Here is a 19,253-nt window from a genome sequence, read left to right on the forward strand (position 1 = left end):
ATAAGTAATTTTAACATAGCATTCATGTTGGTGAAGTAAGGGGCATATAAGTCTCATTTATGGATCATAAAGCTAGTACAAACTCCAAATATCGAAATTGTAACTTAGAAAACCACGAAAACATTAGCCACACTAAAGATATCCAACAAGCCAGCATCTAGCAAGTCCTTCTTGGTGTATACAACAAGATGTATTGCACAAGCTCTCCGCACTAGCAATGTTTTCCTCCATGGAGGTTGGAAATCCTATCCACGTTGCATCAGACAATTGCACGGTAAGACAAGTCTTTCACTAGTTCCCAAGTGTACATATCCATCCCCATTGGTAAGTCCTCAAATCCTAGGTCCTTAAATCATTCATTAACACAAAGGCCTATACCTCCATAGAAAATCAAGGATACAAAAACAAGTCTTCTTCCAAGCAAGGAATGACACTAATGTTAAAATTTGTCAAGCTCAATCTCTCCATGATCTTTCTCTAGTCTCACATCCCACAAGACTCTAAAAGCATGCAAGGCATTATCTTCAATCTTCATGTCTTCTACCAAGGTAGAAATTTTTGTGTTACAACAACTATCATAATCTCCAATATCATGTTCTTGTCTAGGGTTTGCATGCAATGCACAAACCATAGATTCACATAAGAAAAATATATCCATGAACATCTAATATGGCCTCACTCTCCTTTCCTTCTCCTAGGGTTTTCTCATGAACTGTAACATCTAGCTCATATGGTTTTCTCATAAACCCTAACATCTTGCTCCCTACAAGTTACCTCAAGATGGTAGAAAGAATATAATAGAAATGGTGTTAATGACTAGAAGAGTTCTCTACTCCCCTTGTATACACAATATGGGAGAGAGGCTAACATAAAAACAAGGGCATAAGTCTATACAAGTAACCAAAAGGTAGCCCTAGATGGATTGCTTTACAATACAAGGATGTATAAGTGTTATGCTAGGGTTTATCCAACCTTAAAGATGAAGAACCCTCTAAACATGATCCTCCATGGGCTCAACGACCCTCCTCTAATATGATGCACTTTCATGGTGGAAGCTATATCCTCTATAAGTTTCTTTCCTCCCCTCATAGTTTCTCAAATTTGAAAAATGTCTAACTTATGGAGATTTACCAATCTTCTGAGGTCATTTGTTTTATAGGTTTTTCTCGACATCATTATATTCAAGGACATATAATCATGACTTAACACCCTCCCCGAGGCTTTCACTACTCCAAAGGCCCTTGCTATTGGTTGTTGTTTCCTGTGGTTCTCTCTAAGGGCTTTATGTTGCACATGCAAGGGATACAACATTCTTCCATAGGATATTAAATACCACGTTCCTCCCTCTGTCCTTTCTTAAACATCCCTTAGTTCTTGCTTCTTATGTATCATTAACCCTTTTCCTATGTCTAAGGAGATAATGTGGGATATCAAAGCCAACTGAATGTTTCTCTAAAAATGATGAATTAGGGTTGATCCTTTGGATCTGAGATTTCTCCTTATCACTATTTAAAGTAGTTGAAATGTTGATGTTTTCCTTTAATTCCTCTTGAGAATATATTTGTGTAGATCCCCTTATGCTTTCCCTATTTAACACCCTTTCTTTAGGAATTTTGAAGGATTTTTTTAAATTATCCCTTAAGATAGGTCAATAGTCCTTAGATAAATCCATTTTACTTGTTAGTTATAAATGATAATAAGGAGGAGATATTAAAGACTTACCCGATATCAAGTCTACATTTGTTTTAATTACCTCCACTGTTATTACATCGAGAGTCGAGACTCCTGTTGAAATAATTAGCTCTTGGATGATGGACATTTCCTCCTCCCAACATTAGGGTTCCACATTTTTCCCATTCTTTCTGTTTGCAAAAGAAATATTCTCCTCCCTTTTAAGTGGGTCCTTCAATAATGTCTCTTCCCATTCCTCTCGATTTGTCTTTTAATTTGAAGCCTCCTCTTGAGATTTAATATTGACCTTTGAGGAATCGGGCTTTAGCATAGGCTTTATTTGCTAACACCATTTGAGAATTTAGGTGAATAGTATTCTATAAGATGCCCATATATATATATATATATATATATATATATATATATCATTGAGCACATCAAAGTGGAATCCTCACATAATCTAATCACTGTGTGTAGTTCCACCTTCTTGCCTCAATTTTAATGGCCTCCGAAAAGCCTTCCTTTAGATATAGATCAACCAAGAGACAAGTCACTACCTTTGAGGGGTTCCCTTTTAACTAGTGATCCATCTTAATAAAGGACATTATGCTATCTTTGATAGTCATTAAAACTTCCAAATACAAAAGTTATGAAGGTAAACATGAGAGTTTAACCTATATAAGTTGACACAAAAATGTCTTTGTTCAAAGGTTAAACATGGAGATCACCAAATTTTCAAAAACAATTGTGAAAAACCCCAAAATCATTTATTGTATCTTCTTTATATTTAAAAATAAGTGACAACCATCCTTTAACCAAATTATCATACTCCACAAAATAGTCCAGCATTAACCTATAAAACCTCAAAATTCCTCTATAATGTAGGTCTAACCAAAAAAATATTCTTCATATCTCACCCTAGTTCCATTAAAATATATTCTTCTAACATCAATCTCACCTGCTCCCAACTAACAATTATTTTCTTTATCTTTCTTCACGTGTTTAATCTTAGGAATCCCAAAACCTTTATTCTGAAAGGTGTATTTAAAGAAGCTTCTTTTTGACCTTTTGGCACTAATGCCAAAAATGCCAATGCTGTCCAAGGGCCAACAATGGAGTAAATACATGTTTTGAACCTCTTTATTCCCCACTGTGTCGATGGCAGCCATTGAAAATGGACTCGAACGAGGAAAGTGGGGCGATACTTCTTGCTTTGTGCCTCGCCGGCCGAGGGAACACCTCACACCCCATTTTTTTCCTGGGCAGCTGCTGCTGCAACGTCATACGCGGCCACTTCCCTTAAAATAGCTCGCTACCATATCAATTCCTTCATATGTTTTGTCTCACTGGTATGCAATTTGTGTAATTGATTTTTTGAGCAGATGAGGATTTTATGTTCTCGCCCCTCAATTAATCACATCACTCGGATCAAATTGAAGAGCGCACCAGACACGTCTGCACTTGTGGCTCTTTACGTTGTATTCCAACTTGCATTGCTGGGGTTTCTCCTCAGAACTCACGCTCACTCTCATCCCCACGGGCCCAACAGTTGTGGGCATGGCATCTCATGGCTTCCTCCTCACGTCTATCTCTCTGCCCTTGCCTGCATATCCACCATGGCTGCTCTCTCCTTCGCATTTATAACAGAGACCCACTTGGACTTCATAAAACTCCGGCTGCTCCTCTTACAAAACGGTTCTGGCGATTTGATAAGCAGTGGCGATGAAGATATAGAAGGCGGAGGCGTTCCATGTTCATGTTCAGTTAGTTATAAGGACTATTTTTCGGCTTACAGGCTCGCTCTCTGCGTTCATGTGCTTCTCTTCCCTATCATTGTCTTCAACACATCGAGCCGATTACTCTGCTGAAATCCTCGCTGTCTTTAAAGTATGGATTCCACTCTCTCGTTCCGTAAACATCGCGTATTTCGAAGTGAAAAAGGGAGGATGGAATCATACTTCTTAATAGGTGTGAAAATGTACGAGGACGTTGTATTTTGAGAGGTGCCAAAATTTGTAAGCAGAAATATTTTATTTAATAGAAAATTGAGAAATTATATTATATTATTTTTTTTTTTTAAATATTATTAAGACAACAACATAATTTTTTACATATTAATTTTTAATTTTGAGGACTTCAATTCAATAAAGAAGAAACATTTGAATTGCATTTGGCAGAAAAGCATTACTCATCTTCATGCATTCACCCAATATTAATAAGTATATGAATTTTGAGGACTTCAATTCAATAAAGAAGAAACATTTGAATTGCATTTGGCAGAAAAGCATGACTCATCTTCATGCATTCACCCAATATTAATATTTTCCTTTAATTCCGGTTGAGAAATATATGTAGAGATGCCCTTATGCTTTCCCTATTTAACACTTTTTCTAAAAATATTTTAAAAGATTTTTTTTAACTATTCCCTTGATAAACCAATGGCCCTTACATAATTGTATTTTATACTTAACTTATAAAAAACAAATTACAAAATTAATTGATATTTAATATCCATTTATTTTAATTGCCTTCACTATCATTATATCTAAGAAATAAATAGCTCTGGGATGATGGATCATACACTCTAATATTTCCTTATCCCACTCATTATAAGGAAGGTTTTACTTTCTTCTCGCTCCCTTCATTTGCAACAAATTAAACCGAACCTTTACTGCTTCATTCTCTTAAATAAATTTCAACTTGCTCTAAATTTCTTCCCACGCAGCCTACTTAAATTATAATAATACTCTAATCCTCTTTAACTTTCTACATCTTCTTCCCAATAAAATATGTATAATCGTGTGAGAGCTTTGTTCTCCTTTTCCAAAAATAGAAAATAAATTTGGACCAATACTTTGTAGGACCAATAACTTTCGGCGGAAATACCCTCTTAATTAATTCCCGACTCATCGATCGCAGCCATTGACAACGGACACGAAAGAACGAGGAAAGTGGGGGGATGCTTCCTGCTTTGTGCCTCCTGTTTATACCCTCAGAAACGAGGAAAATATTGAGCTGCCCATGGGATATATTCGTAAAAGTACATATGCATTATTTTTATTAGCATTTTAATTTTAATTTTATTAATCACATATAAACTAAAAACTCAATAATGTATCTCACTAAATATGATTAACATTTGTATTCCCAAATAAAAACTCTTAAAATTGAGAAAATGTTGTCACAAAATCAGAATTAAATATATAAGTAAAATGCTTATTGTATAATTTTTAAATACCCAGAAATTTGACTTTCCTTAACAATATATTTATGTGTAATAAATAATGTAAAATATGATTTTATAAAATATAACATCTTTCTACCGCATATAATCTTACTACTGATTTACTTTTGTAAATCTCATCTTTCACCTTTACATCCAAATATCATAAAATTAAAATATAATATAAAATTTAAAAATCATTTGTTCACAATTTTTTATTTTAAATACATAAATCTAAAAAAACATATAAATAATAAAGCACTGCTATTAACCTCAACAACCTCTTTTTTTTATTATTCAAATAAACTATAGATCATTAGCCAAAATAAATTATGAAACCATTTATTAAAATAACCGTTCAACAAAGGTAATGATTCAATCCCCCCCCCGGAAAGACGAAAGGACATTTTTTACAACTTCCTCTTATTTTAGGAAATCCTCAATCATCCCGGTTAATCCGACGTATTCGGATCGCCTAATCAAGAATTTAAGACAGATTAACTGATCCATTCCATATTATGATAATATATAGATCTGTAGTGATCATCTTATCAATTGTATAAGAACTAATTCTTTGGCAATGATCCTGTGTCATGATGACTATATTTTCCCGATATTCTTTTATCTATATGGATAAAGCACACAATTGCTGGGTAGGCATTTCATCCTCATTATGCAATGCTCGATCGTTTAACTCTTTCTTTGTTCGGATCATAATCGAACTGGACTTCCCGAGTTTACCCAATCTATTATTCTTTCAATACGAGCCTTTTTCCATTATTATTCATGTTACTAATGAACAATTATTCAATTTATTCCCTATCTATTCTAATTTTAAAGAATAGATTGGAATAGATTGGAATAGATTGGAATAGATAGAATGAGAACATATTTAATATTTTATAAAGTCTAATCCTTATGTTCCATTGAGTCTACACCTTGGCCAGAGATTTGAGCACTTTTCACTTCAGAATTCATTTATTTTCCTGAAAGGTTTATTTAGACATGTTCTCTTTGAAAATTATTTCAAACTATATTTACCTGCATAAATTCATGTGTAAAATGTATTCCAGCATTTAGGGTCTTCATTCATGAAAGGTTTATTTAGACTTGTTTTGTTTGAGAATTATTTTAAACTGTATTTCCCTGCATAAATTCATGTATGAAATGTATTCTAGCATTTAAGGTCTTCATTCATGAAAGGTTTATTTAGATCTGTTCTGTTTGAGAAATTTTTTCAAACTATATTTACCTGTAAATTCAGCATTTAGGGTCTTCATTACAGTTTAAAGGCTTTACTGAGATTTACTGTGAAGGATTGAATCAAGAGAACGTTCTTTGCATAAAACGAATTTAAGGTTCTGTAAAATTTTGAAGAGATTAACCAGTTTTACTGCATGATAAAATCAGAAAACGAATTAATAAAATTAAGTCTGTAAAGGTTATTTTTCAACAAAATACTTTCACCCCGTGATACTTTTCCATGCCAAGTACATAATTTTATATTTAGTGAAGTCTAACGGGTATGATTTTCTATTTCCACCAACATTTTGACTCTTATTTTCATATTTTCCATATATAATTTTGGCTTATGGGTCTGAATTTCCGAATTACCATTATGTGCATATGTACATTTTGCAATATATTTCTATATAACCTATATGTCGCAGATCTGAAAAAGCTCCTTATATCTTTTCTCTCTATGTGATTTTAATCCACTTTACACTTACCATATCAATTGGTTTCCATATAAATATTGCTACACATATATGTTGGATGAATATAATACAATCATATAACTTTTTTTCATACTGGAAAAAAGGTTGAGCAATATATTTAATTTTCATAAGTTATTATATAATAACTAAAAGGCTAATTCTCGTTTACTTGGGAAAAACTAATTCTAGTTTACCCAATGTAGGAAATTAACTGTAAAACGATTAAAGGTTTTGGGAGACAGCTCACGGAAAATTATAAAGCACACATTATTATATTTTTCTAAATTCAAGGAGCATACAAAGGTCTTCTAATGGCATTCGAATCGAAAATATGTTTTGAAAATAATTTTTATTTTTGTTTTTAATTATTTAAATAATTATCGAAACAATTACTAAGCTTCTCGTATAAAAAATTCTAGATATTTATTGGAAAGAGTTTTTTTTGCCTTCATGGGTTATGAAACTTATATTTTAGTGTTTGATTACATTGGTTGTACAGACCAATCTCAAGAGAATTAAGAATTCTGTAATATGTTTTTTTGGAATATAGTATATATTTTTGTGCTTTTGTTTTCTTTCATGTTCGTCCTGTGTTCTAATTTAAATATGGGAACTATTTATTGACCTGATCGATTTGTAGTTTAGTGAAGGGTTATTTGATTTGTATAATTTCTTAGATATGCATTGGAGGGCTGGTAATTGGATATGCTAGTGCATGACATTTTTTGTTTGATTCAATTATTTTGTTAGTATCATATACTATCAATATATGTTTTTTATTTTATCTTTGTTTTCATGAGTCATCAACACCATTTATTTCGAGAAAATTAACAAATTATTGGTTTGTTATAATAGTTAATGAATTCATTCGCCTCACAATATATATATTATTGTCAAATTGTGTGATTTTTACTATTGCACTATTGAGAAGTAATACAATACATGATGTTGGTTTTGGTCTCACTAATATTAAGTGAATAGTAAAACACTTGAAATGTTTGAGTATTTTATATATTTTTTTTCATTCTTTTTGACCTTTATTTTTGTTCTATGTAATATTTTTTTGTTATTGTTATTTTTCTTTTGACTCACAGGTCATTTGTTATTGTAAGTCTCTTTTCCATATAAAGCTTAACCACCTATTCTTTTAACAAATACTTGTTTATCATTAAATATGGTCTTATATATATTTGTTTATTTCAGTATATTTAACAAGGAATGCCCCCTAAGGTAAAGGGAGGCCAATCCTTTTTACTTGAAGTTGGAGGGTTTTTGGTTTATTCTTTATTGTCAAAACAATTCAGAACCAACACAAAGGATCCTAGAACATTATGCATTAAGTAAAGAATGTTTATTTTCTATTTTTATGTAAGTTGTGTTTTTTAATAAATGGAATTATTATTTTAATAAAAATATAAAGTAAATATAATGGTATAAATTATTTAGGTTCAAATAACAAAAAAATTATTCTCTTATGAGATGTATAAAGAAGGGCTAGGTAGCTTCGAGAGTTAACTCCATTAATCAAGTCTCCATAGTTAAAACACCTTTTTTATTAATCAAGTCTCCATCGTTAAAACACCTTTTTTATTGAGAGATTACAAGTATTGAGAGATCAGGAATTCAATTTTCTTGACGCTCTCAGTGCAAAGCTCCACTTTTCTTCCTATTAATCCTACACCAACTGAAATAAAACTCTGATCTTTAATATTCTATCCTTTATTTACCTATAAAATATATATAATAAAAAACTACCCTGTAAAAGCTTTCTTCTCAATTATTCCAAATTTTATAAAACTGGAAAGCCATATAGAATAACTAACCTCTTCCCTGTCACAATTCTTGAAAGCCTTACAACTGTTTTAAAAATCATACTCAACTTTCCAACTTCAAGTGATTCTCTTTTTAAAGTTGAGTTTATTTTAAATGAAAATTAAATTGGAAGTTCTTTCGACTTTTTGTTAGTAATGCCAAAATGGCAATAATGTCAAGAGCCAACAACTTTCGGAGGAAATACAAGTTTTGAACCTCTTTATTTCCTACTCAGTCGGTGGCACCTATTCATAATGGACTGGAACGGGGAAAGTGGGGCCATACTTCCTGCCTTTGTGCCTCTGGCCGGCGGAGGGAACGCGTGACACATTTTTTCTGGGCAGCTGCTACAACGTCATACGCGGCCACTTCACTTAAAATAACTCGCTACCACATCAATTCCTTCATATGTTTCGTTTGACTGCTATGCAATTTGCGTAATTGATTTTTTGAGCAGATGAAGATTTCATGTTCTCGCCCCTCAATTAATCACATCACCCATATCAAATTGAAGAGCGCACCAGACACGTCTGCGGTTGTGGCTCTTTATGTTGTACTCCAACTTGCATTGCTCGGGTTTCTCCTCAGAACTCACGCTCACTCTCATCCCCAGGAGCCCAACATTTGTGGGCATGGCATCTCATGGCTTCCTCCTCACGTCTATCTCTCTGCACTTGCCTGCATATCCACCATGGCTGCTCTCTCCTTCGCATTTATAGCAGAGACTCACTTGGATTTCATAAAGCTCCGGCTTCTCCTCTTACAAAACGGTTCTGGCGATTTGATAAGCAGTGGCGATGAAGATATAGAAGGCGGAGGCGTTCCATGTTCATGTTCATGTTCAGTGAGTTATAAGGACTATTTTTCGGCTTACAGGCTCGCTGTCTGCGTTCATGTGCTTTTCTTCCCTGCCCTTATCTTCATCACATCCAGGCGTTTACTCTGCTGAAATCCTCGTTGTCTTTAAAGTGGATTCCACTCTCTTGTCCTCCAAACAGCCGGTATTCCGAAATGAAAAAAGGGATGCTGAATCATACCTCTTTAAGATAGGGTAAATTGGGGAAATTTGCAAGGACAAGTATTATATGCCTAAATTTGTAAGGATGAGGATTGTATTTTAAGATCTGCTTAAATTTGTAAGGAAAAGTGTTGTATTTAATAGAAAATTAGAAATTATATTACACTAATTTGTTTTTGCCTAATATATCATTAGGACAATAACATAATTCTCCATATATTATCTTTTTACTCGGAATCAAAATTCACAATGATTATATGAATTTTGAGTTTCAATTCAATAAAGAAGAAAAAACTGAACAACATTTAGCCCAAAAGTATAACTAATCTTCATGCATTCACCCAATATCAATGTTTCCTTTAATTCCTCTTGAGAAATATATGTGTAGATCCCCTTATTCTTTCCCTATTTAACACTCTTTCTATAGGTATTTTGAAGGAATTTGTTTTTTAACTATCCCCTAGTGTAAGTCAATGGTCCTTAGATAATTGCATTTTACATATAACCTAAAAGGAGGGCAAATTAAATACTTGATATCTAGTCTCCATTTGTATCATTATATCTAGAGTGGCGTCTCCCCTTGAAATAAATAGTTCTTGGATGATGGACTATAATATTTCCTCATCCCACTCATTATAGGGTTCTATTTTCTTCCCACTCCCTTCATCTGCAACAAATATTCTCTTCCCTTTCAAGTGGGTCCTACGATAAAGTCTCTTTGCATTCCTATTGATTTTTCATTTCATTTGAGGCCTCCTCTTCCAATCTAATAATGACCTTTAAAGAATTAGGATTTTGCATGGGACTTATTTGCTAACATTGTTGGAGAATTTAACTGAATAGTTGTATATGAGGTGCCCATATATAAGAAAATGAGCACATCAATTTGGGATCATCACACAATCTAATGGTTTTGTGTAGTTCCAACTTCCCACCTCAATTTTAATGGCTTCCAAAAAGGCCTCCTTTAGATATAGATCAACCGACATACAAGCCACTACCTTTGAGGGGTTCCCTTTGAACTAGTCATCCATCTTAATGAAGGACACTATGCTATCTTTTATAGCCTCTAAAACTTCCAAAGAAAAAAGTTTCCAAGGTAAACATTGGAGTTTAACAAATATAGATTAAGACAAAGATGTGTTTGGCCTAGGGTTGAAACATGGAAACCACTAAATTTTCAAAAATAATTACGAAAAATCAGTTATTACATCTTCCTTAGATTTAAAAATAAGCAACATTAAAAAAGAATTACAACAATTTTTGACGAAAATGACAACAATCTTTTGAACAAAGTATGATTCTCCGAAAAATAGTCAAACATTTCTCTATAAGGTGTGTCTAGAGATTTCTTCTCTAAATCTAACACTTATTCCATTAAAATATCTTCCTCTAACATCAATTTCACTTATTCCTCATCTAAAAAATATTTATTATTCTTCCTCATTAGTTTAATCTGAAAAATTTCAAAACCTTTATTGCTTCATTCTCTTAAATAATAAAGGTTAGACCTTAACAACTCCACTTACTCTAAATTTCTTCCCAAGCACCCTACTTAAATTATAATAAATCTCTAATCCTCTTTAACTTTCTACATCTTTTTTCCTATGAAATATGTACAATCGTGAAAGAGTTTCCTTCTCCATATCTAACACTTGTTCCAAATTTCATGATACTTAGAGGCCATGTGGAATACCTTGGACAATTATCTAGAAATAGAAAATATTTCTTCCCATTATCATAATTCGAAGTGTTCCCATTGTTTTCAAAGTGATACTAAGTTGTCCAACTCCAAGCGATTCTCTTTTCAAAATTGACTTTATTTTAAATGAAAATAGAAAATGATATCAAAATGCAAATTAAAAGGTGTATGTTAAGGAAACCTACTTTTTGACTTTTTTGCAGTAATCCCAACATGCCAATACTTTGTACCAAATGTTTAGGCATCTCGAGCTCATCGATATCTTTCCAATATGTGGAGAAAGTAGAAGAAAGTGGAGCGATGACAATGTCTTTTAGCACAAAAATGCCCTGGTTATGCAAAAAGGTGATGAGGGCAAGTGATAATGTATGTGTACTTTCCATGTCAGAGAGAGAGAGTCTAGGCCAATTTCTGGGATAGATCCAAAGCCAGTGTCCCATCTGAGGTTTCCGAAGAACTAATTCTTTGTCAAGAGATATGTGGGGATCAGGAAAGCTTATGCAAAGCCAACTCAAGAGGTCCCTATTCTAGAGATGTTTTACAGTGGTGATCTGCTGCCAAAGGCCATCACTAGAAACAACTCTCCAGAATTTTTTTAAAAGAAGTGCCAAATTAAAAGATGCAGTGTCTTTAAGACCCCAACTGCCATAATCAACAGGTCTATTTAATATTTGGAATTAAGATAAAAGATGTTTTGAATTGCATGCGTTTATTGGTTTTATTATAATTGGATTTATCATGCATCGCTGGGAAGAATGATTCACTGCATCTATATTACAAGTTCAAACCATGACTAAGAAGATGGATCCTTTAAAATCGTATCATTTTAATTTTAATTCTGTTAATAAAAATAGTTTTTTTTTTTTTTATTATATATTTTTAATAAATAATATATGAATGAGATATTTAAAATATACGGATACATATTTTATAAAATTAAATAACAAAATATAAATATAAATATTTTTCCAAAATAAAATTATTTTGGGATAAAAGAAATTAAATTAAAAAACAATAAAAAAACATAATATGATTAGGACTATAATTGTCTTTTAAATAAAAAGTGACAGTGTGTATGGGTGATTGAAAAAGCTCAAATATTGTAAAGTTTATAGTTTTTCTATTCTATCGGGAAAATGCTATATAAACAATGTTGATGTTGTGAAGGTGAAGCTCAAATAACATAAAACTCAATGGCTTTCTTATTCCATAGGAACAATGTTATAAAAACAAAGTTGATGTTGTGAAGGTAGGGGACAAATGTTTGTGCATAGAAAGTGTTGGTGCTAAATCCGATATTCTTTGAAACTAGGTTACCTCCATGGGTTTTCTCATAAACAAACCTTTTCCCTGTTTTTGCTAGTTTTATTCGGCCTCTTAATCATATTCGGCTCCTTATGACTTACTCTTAGTCATACGAAAAAGAGAATCAATAAAATAGATCAAAATAAAAATTGAAGTACGAGGAGTGAAACTAATGATATAAGTGACATCATTTAAAGAATGTCACATATTCATAGAAGTACATATGCATTATTTTTATTATGGTTTAATTTTTTATTCATCACATATAAACCAAAAACACAATACTTAAATGTTAACATCACTAACTAATGCATATCACTAAATATGATTAACATTTGTATTCCTAACTAAGAACTCCTAAAAATGGGTAAATGTCGTCCACAAAAGGGGGAATTAAATATATAAGTAAAATGCTTGTTGTATAATCCTTTTAAATGTTCCAATGATTAAGATATTTGACTATATATCGTTAACCAAAGTATTAAAATTTAATAATTTTTTATTAAAAATACGTGAATCATATTGAATGAAGGCTTATGTTAAAAACATTTATCAAGTCATTTGATAATTTTTATAATTATTTATTAAAAATACATGAATCATGTTGAATGAAGGCTTATGTTAATGCATTTATTAAATTGTTTGATATCAAACTAATGCTCGAGGCCTACTCACTTGACATCACTCATGTGAACGTTGTTGGGTTGGAGGATAAGGTTTATGCAACTTCCAACTCTACACTTGATATCAAATAAGATTCATTCACCCAAAACAAGATCGATGGTCAGGATGCATTGGGTCAAAAAAGGCTCATTAAACTACCTCCAATTATCCACCCGATATAACATAAAAAACAATGATTTAAAGAAACTCTAATCCCTATGTTCCATTGAGTTTGTGTTACGAGCATAAAATTCGATAAAATAAAAATAAACATAAATAAATATAAATAAATAATGAAATGATGATTATGTTAAATAGTCATTAGTTAAATGAAAAGGCATGTCTAAAAGACATGGCCAGTCATGAAACGACACCTTCTTAGGTATATATGCAGGTCCTCATTGTAACATATGTCATCACTTATACATTTTAATATATAATAAATTATTATTACAAATACCTCTTGTGTATTTTTACATTCAAGCCAACAAGCTACATGTTTTGTTGCTTCAGCAGTATCAGAGTCATGGTGCACAATATAATCATGTGAGTCTTTAAACGTAGTTTGCCGCACAATATGTCATTATGTTTACATCCTGAATGCATTGAGAAGTTTAGTAAAATTCAAGAAGCATTTCAACGATTAGAAAAATCATGTGCAGAAGTTACAACATATCTAAAGAATAGTTATGCAGAGGAAGATGATAGCGATGGTGAAGAAACGAACAAGCTGAAGCAGGAGAAGAAGATTTTGATCAGAATGATGTTAATGGAAATGAAGATGTAATAGATAATTATGAATATGAGGATTATATAGATCAAGATGATCATCTAGATGAAGACAATGTGGAAGAAGACTATCTTGAGAAGCAAGAAGATGAACAATATCATAACAATGAAGAAGATGTTGAAGAAAATATTGATGATGATGAAGAGAAAAATGTAGAAGAAGAAAAATATCATGTTAAGGTGCAAAGATATATTTTGGTGGGTCTCGTGGCTCAAATTGTAAGCTCAAAGAATACAACACATCTTAAGAAAATGCGGGAGGAAGTGCCACCTTCGACCATCCTTGTAGCTTCATGTGAGAGTGGACAAGGGCTACGTGAGATATGTAGAGCTAATAACTCAAGTGAACAAAAACAAATAAAAACTCTTCTTAGACGTGTTGGTACTGCAATATGCCCGGACGACACTGAGAGGTTTGTCAGTGGAGTTGTTGATGCAACGGCTAAAGCTTCAAACAGATCTCTGGTGTTGAATTTTATGCAATCACATCCTGCAGACTATACGACTTCAAAGTTACAGGAAATGATACAGTTGATGAGACATAAAAAAATTCCAGCTGATTTTAAATGTCGTTACAACTTTCATTATGTACCAGGACTCCAGATGCAAAACCCAGAACTCCAACAACTCCAAAAACTCCAGGGAAATATGCTTTACCCAATATTTTTGTTAATGTTGCAAAAGAACCTAAAGAAGAAAGTGATCATGGTGGGGAAGAACAAAGAAGCAACACGAAGAGGAGATTGGATGAAAGTGAGGAAGATAATAAACGAGAGAAGGAGAGGTTAAGGTCGTGAAAGCTATGAATAGATTAAAATCATAATATTACAAATTGGGTACTTGCCATAGCAGGTCCTCGGGGATGCTAATGCTTGGCATGGCTTAAGAAAATCACATGAACACTAATGAGTTTCTTGGGTTAGCATGCGCTTCTCTAGATGATCAATTCGTCCATGAGAGAATCACAAGTGAGAGATATCTTGCAGGTGTCATGGAGCTTGAACAACTAGTGAACAGTGCAGGGCACTTGGAGATTGTGACCTTTGTGAAACTTAAGGATGGGACCAAGGTCAGAACCCCTGATCACTGCAGAATATCATATGGGGAGGAGCCAAAACTGATGCTTCTGAGAGAGTGGATGTCATGCGGAAAGAGTCAATTTTGCGGACAAAACCGACCTCCCTAGAAGCTAAGGCTTTCTAGTGAAAAACAAGACAATTAAACACTACCTTTCCCTAAATATGCGTTTAGAATACAAGTAATCAGGTGTTTATAACATACCTTTAGTCCAACGCTTTGTAGTAGTCCAGCCTCGCTGATCCGGATGAGCTCCTCCTTCTCTTCGAAACCTGCATTCACTAACAAGCAAACGATTACATAGCACCTGAATAACTAATAAATTAAAACATATTCATCATACAGACCAAGGAGTATATGAAACAAATCATGTATAACAATCTGTTGAGAAAAGTGAGCTTAATTGTATTAAGTGGAAACAAAAGAAACCATTACAACCTGAGCCTTGGTGTTGTGCAGGTCCCTCCCAGGGTCCAGCAAGAGTTCTCCTTTACTTTGATCAGCTCACCCACTTCCAAATAAGGCTAGGAAAGGATGGGAATCTCTCCTCTCAAGCTCTATAAGGGAGTCCTAATTCTAGCAGCATCTACCCTTAGGAATGTTCAGCTTTCAACCCCCCCTCCTTCTGGCCCAATGCCTGTATTTATAGTGCTCTAGAGGAAGTTAATCAGGTCCACCATCAATGGGATAAGCCCCTCTTTGAATGGGATAGCTCCCCTCTTGATGGGATAAGTTCCTCTTTCATAGGGATACATGAACCATCTGGAGGCGCTCAATACACGTCAAACAAGCTTCTAGAATGCTCTAGAAATGACCACAAGTAACTTTTTTGAAGTGAAACTTGCGCCTTTTGACCTTTACAGGAGTACGCACCCACCCCTTTACAGACAGAGCGTAAAAGTACGCAGGTATTGTGAACTTGAGGTGCGTACACGCAGGTAAGGCTAAGAGAAACTGTGTACCCAGAGATATATAGATTTTTAAAGACTTTCTCTCTTTCTTGGAGTTTGACATGAAGAGCAGAGGTATGAGACTTGCCAAGGAGGATAGTATGACAGTTGATGGAGCCATACTAATTGCAAATAGTCATGGTGACAAATTTTAGTGTAACATATTGCCCCCTAAAGTGCGAAGCCTGTAGTAGATTAGGGTTTCATATCATCTAGGAAGGGTGAAGTACTTTATCATTTCAAGGATTATCTTGTGGAGAGCCCAGTCGGAACCTCCAAATATTCAACACAAAATACAGATATAAGATCATATCATCGCTGAGGTAGGCATTCCCATACTCAGATCAAAAACTTTAACTAACAAACTAACTACTGCTCTGATATAGGAATGATTTCGCAGTACATCATAATCATAGACTCATGTAGACACAATATGGACGCAGCCATCTGTTTATAATTAGTCTACTGTACAATGAATACAAAACTCCTCGCAGCCTGGAAGGTGGAAACTAGATCCAGGGTCTTCATTTCTACTTCCCGAAATGGTACGATTCTATCCATGCGAATAAATGAGTTGATGTCGAACATGGTAGAAACCACTTGATTACCAGTCGATGATGTAAACTGTTAACAAGTGTGAGAGAGACCACCAGTGATGTCAATGGTTCTCAAAGTACCCAGTACAATCCATGAGATGTGAATGAATGAGTTGATGTCGAACATTTCACGGAATCCTTTGATCGAAAGTCAATGATGTAAACCGTCGTCAAAGGCGAGAAACCTGCCATTGATGCATGCAGATTTCAAGGTACTGACGATTTCTAGGTCATCTTTCTAGATAATGTGCTGATGTCGATAGAAAGCGACCCGTTGCAGGCAAGCCCACAACACGAAATCATAGATCAAGTTGAAGAAATGTAGCTGTAAGGACTGACTCAGGGATGGTCGAGATGGATGACGGGTATTTTGCAGATGAATGGTTTATTTGCAGTGACCTCTTGAACACATAACGACACAATAGATGGCTTGGTGACATTTGACCCAAAGTTAATACCCGGCTGAAGACTTTCAATGTGGTTCAATCAACTGTGAGGCAAAGGATTTCCCAACCCAGGTGAATGAAAAGTGTCGTGTTCAAGAGTGGTGATAAGGTTTCTTCTGAGACAAAGGATAACAAATAGGCTCATTTTTCTCTCTTTTCCCCCACCATTTCTGGCAAGTACCTCTTTATTTTTTACAAGCTTGAGGAGGATAACATATGCTTGATTATAAGCTCATCCTTCGGATGAGTCCAACTTAGTTTAGATTCGAACCCTAAGAAGGAGTGGTCCGTTCCTGTTTGTAATCGAACAGGTCCTTTACTGTGAAATTTTAACGAGTCTAGTATAGGAGAAACTCGGCGTTTTTCAATTTTAGAGAGTCTGAAAAACTTAAGAAGACTCCAGGGTTGAACTTTTTCGTAAATTTGTGTCCCCCAAGCCCGAAAAAGTATAAAATAATACTTGAGAGAACCGCTTGATCTTGCGACCAAGGAGTACTTTCATGATTAGTGTCTTTGACCTGAAAAGTAAAAAGCGATCAAGGACACGTCGTTTTATTTCTAGTATCGAATTTGAAACGACAAAAATCCGGAAATCTTTTCTTGTTTTTACGGTCAGAAAAGGGCTATAAGGGGACCGTCTTTTAATTCCGTTTTAACGAGTGTAAAAGAAACGCTCGGCAATATTTTCATGTTTTAGGAGTCAGAAAAGGGCTTAAAAGATGACTCTGAGGTTTCACTTTTTCGTAAGTTTTAACGAGTTCGAAAAAATGATAAAAATGTACTCATGGTTTTCATTTTTCGTAAGTTTTAATGAGTTCGAAAAAATGATAAAAATGTACTCATATGGCCGACTTTCAATTTAATTTACGAGTAGGAAAAGACAGAAAGAACTCGGCATTTTCATTTTTCTACGAGAATGAAAGATAGCAAAATAATCTCGGAATTTTCATGAGTTTAATGAGTCTTGAAAATAACTGAAATTGACTCGAGATTTTCATTTTTACAAAAGCTTGAAACAGAGAAAAACTATGCTTTCAAAGTAGTTTCATTTTTTCACAAGCTTGAAACAGAGAGAAAACTGTGCTTGATGCCCCCTAAGAATAACTGCTAGAGTGCATGCCCCCCAGCTTCATTTCATTCAACCAGTTGGATGAAATGAAGGTTGAGTTACGAGATCATTTGAAAGACTCGACCTAAAACTGTAAGAAAATTATGCAAAAAACTGAAATAACTAACCTAAATACTTAACATTTATGAGATCTAGTCAATCTCTCGACTCAAGTAGAGGAGGATTTGTTTCATTTTTTAACGAGCTTGACACAGGAAAAGAACTATGCTCGGAACCCTTGTTTCATTGTTTAAATGAGCTTGACACAAGATAAGGAACTATGCTCGTAACTACTCTCTACAATCTACCTAACAAAAAACTCTACTCTAAAAACCTTGATTCATTTTTTAACGAGCTTGACACAAGACAAGGAACTATGCTCATGACTACTCTCTACAATCTACCTACTTAACCTACCCTTGTTTCATTTTTTAATGAGCTTGACACAAGACAAGAAACTATGCTCAAGACTCCTTGTTTCATTTTTTAACGAGCTTGACACCAGACAAGGAACTATGCTCCAGAAGTTCGCATGCCCCCAGGATAATGATGCAAAGCGAGGTACATGCCCCCCAGGCTTCATTGCATTCAACCAGATGGATGGAATGAAGGTTTACTTTCAATATTTAACTTGAAAAGGGAGTTGTTTCATTTTTAAGGAGGTTGACACAAGAAAAGAACTATCCTCATACCTGATTCATCTTTTAACGAGGTTGACTCAGTAACAGGAATTATCCTCAAACAACTGATTCATTTTTTAACGAGGTTGACACAGGAAAAGAACTGTCCTCTAAATCCTACTTTCTACAATCTACCTATATAACCTAAAAATCTACCTGATTCATTTTTTAATGAGGTTGACTCAGTAACAAGAACTATCCTCTAACAACTGATTCATTTTTTAACGAGGTTGACTCAGTAACAGGAACTATCCTCGTACCTGATTCATTTTTTAACGAGGTTGACTCAGTAACAGGAACTATCCTCAAAACCCTACTTTCTACAATCTACCTACATATCCTAAAATCTACCTGATTCAATTTTTAATGAGGTTGACTCAGTAAAAGAACTATCCTCATGCTAGCCTGTTTCATTTTTTAACGAGGTTGATACAGGAAAAAAAAAAACTACCCTCGTACACACTGATTCATTTTTTAACGAGGTCGACACAGTAA

At 34.0% G+C, this 19,253-nt stretch overlaps 2 protein-coding genes across 2 annotated transcripts; both read left to right on the forward strand.

The window, feature by feature from the left end:
* The first annotated feature begins 2,831 nt into the window (after window positions 1–2,831).
* LOC149256605 (uncharacterized) lies at window positions 2,832–3,718 on the forward strand. Its single transcript, XM_089457464.1, has one exon. It carries the CDS (start codon window positions 3,054–3,056, stop codon window positions 3,537–3,539), a length of 486 nt encoding a protein of 161 aa, XP_089313590.1. The 5' UTR covers window positions 2,832–3,053; the 3' UTR covers window positions 3,540–3,718.
* A 5,094-nt stretch (window positions 3,719–8,812) lies between these two features.
* On the forward strand, window positions 8,813–9,716 carry LOC149256606 (uncharacterized). Its single transcript, XM_089457465.1, has one exon. The coding sequence runs from the start codon at window positions 8,882–8,884 to the stop codon at window positions 9,371–9,373; it is 492 nt and encodes a 163-aa protein (XP_089313591.1). The 5' UTR covers window positions 8,813–8,881; the 3' UTR covers window positions 9,374–9,716.
* The last annotated feature ends 9,537 nt before the right edge of the window (window positions 9,717–19,253 follow it).

Source organism: Pinus tabuliformis, chromosome 7 (genome assembly GCF_031772625.1).
Source record: "Pinus tabuliformis cultivar Carrire ecotype Pingquan chromosome 7, CPIR1, whole genome shotgun sequence".
In the NCBI taxonomy this organism is placed as follows: Eukaryota; Viridiplantae; Streptophyta; class Pinopsida; order Pinales; family Pinaceae; genus Pinus; species Pinus tabuliformis.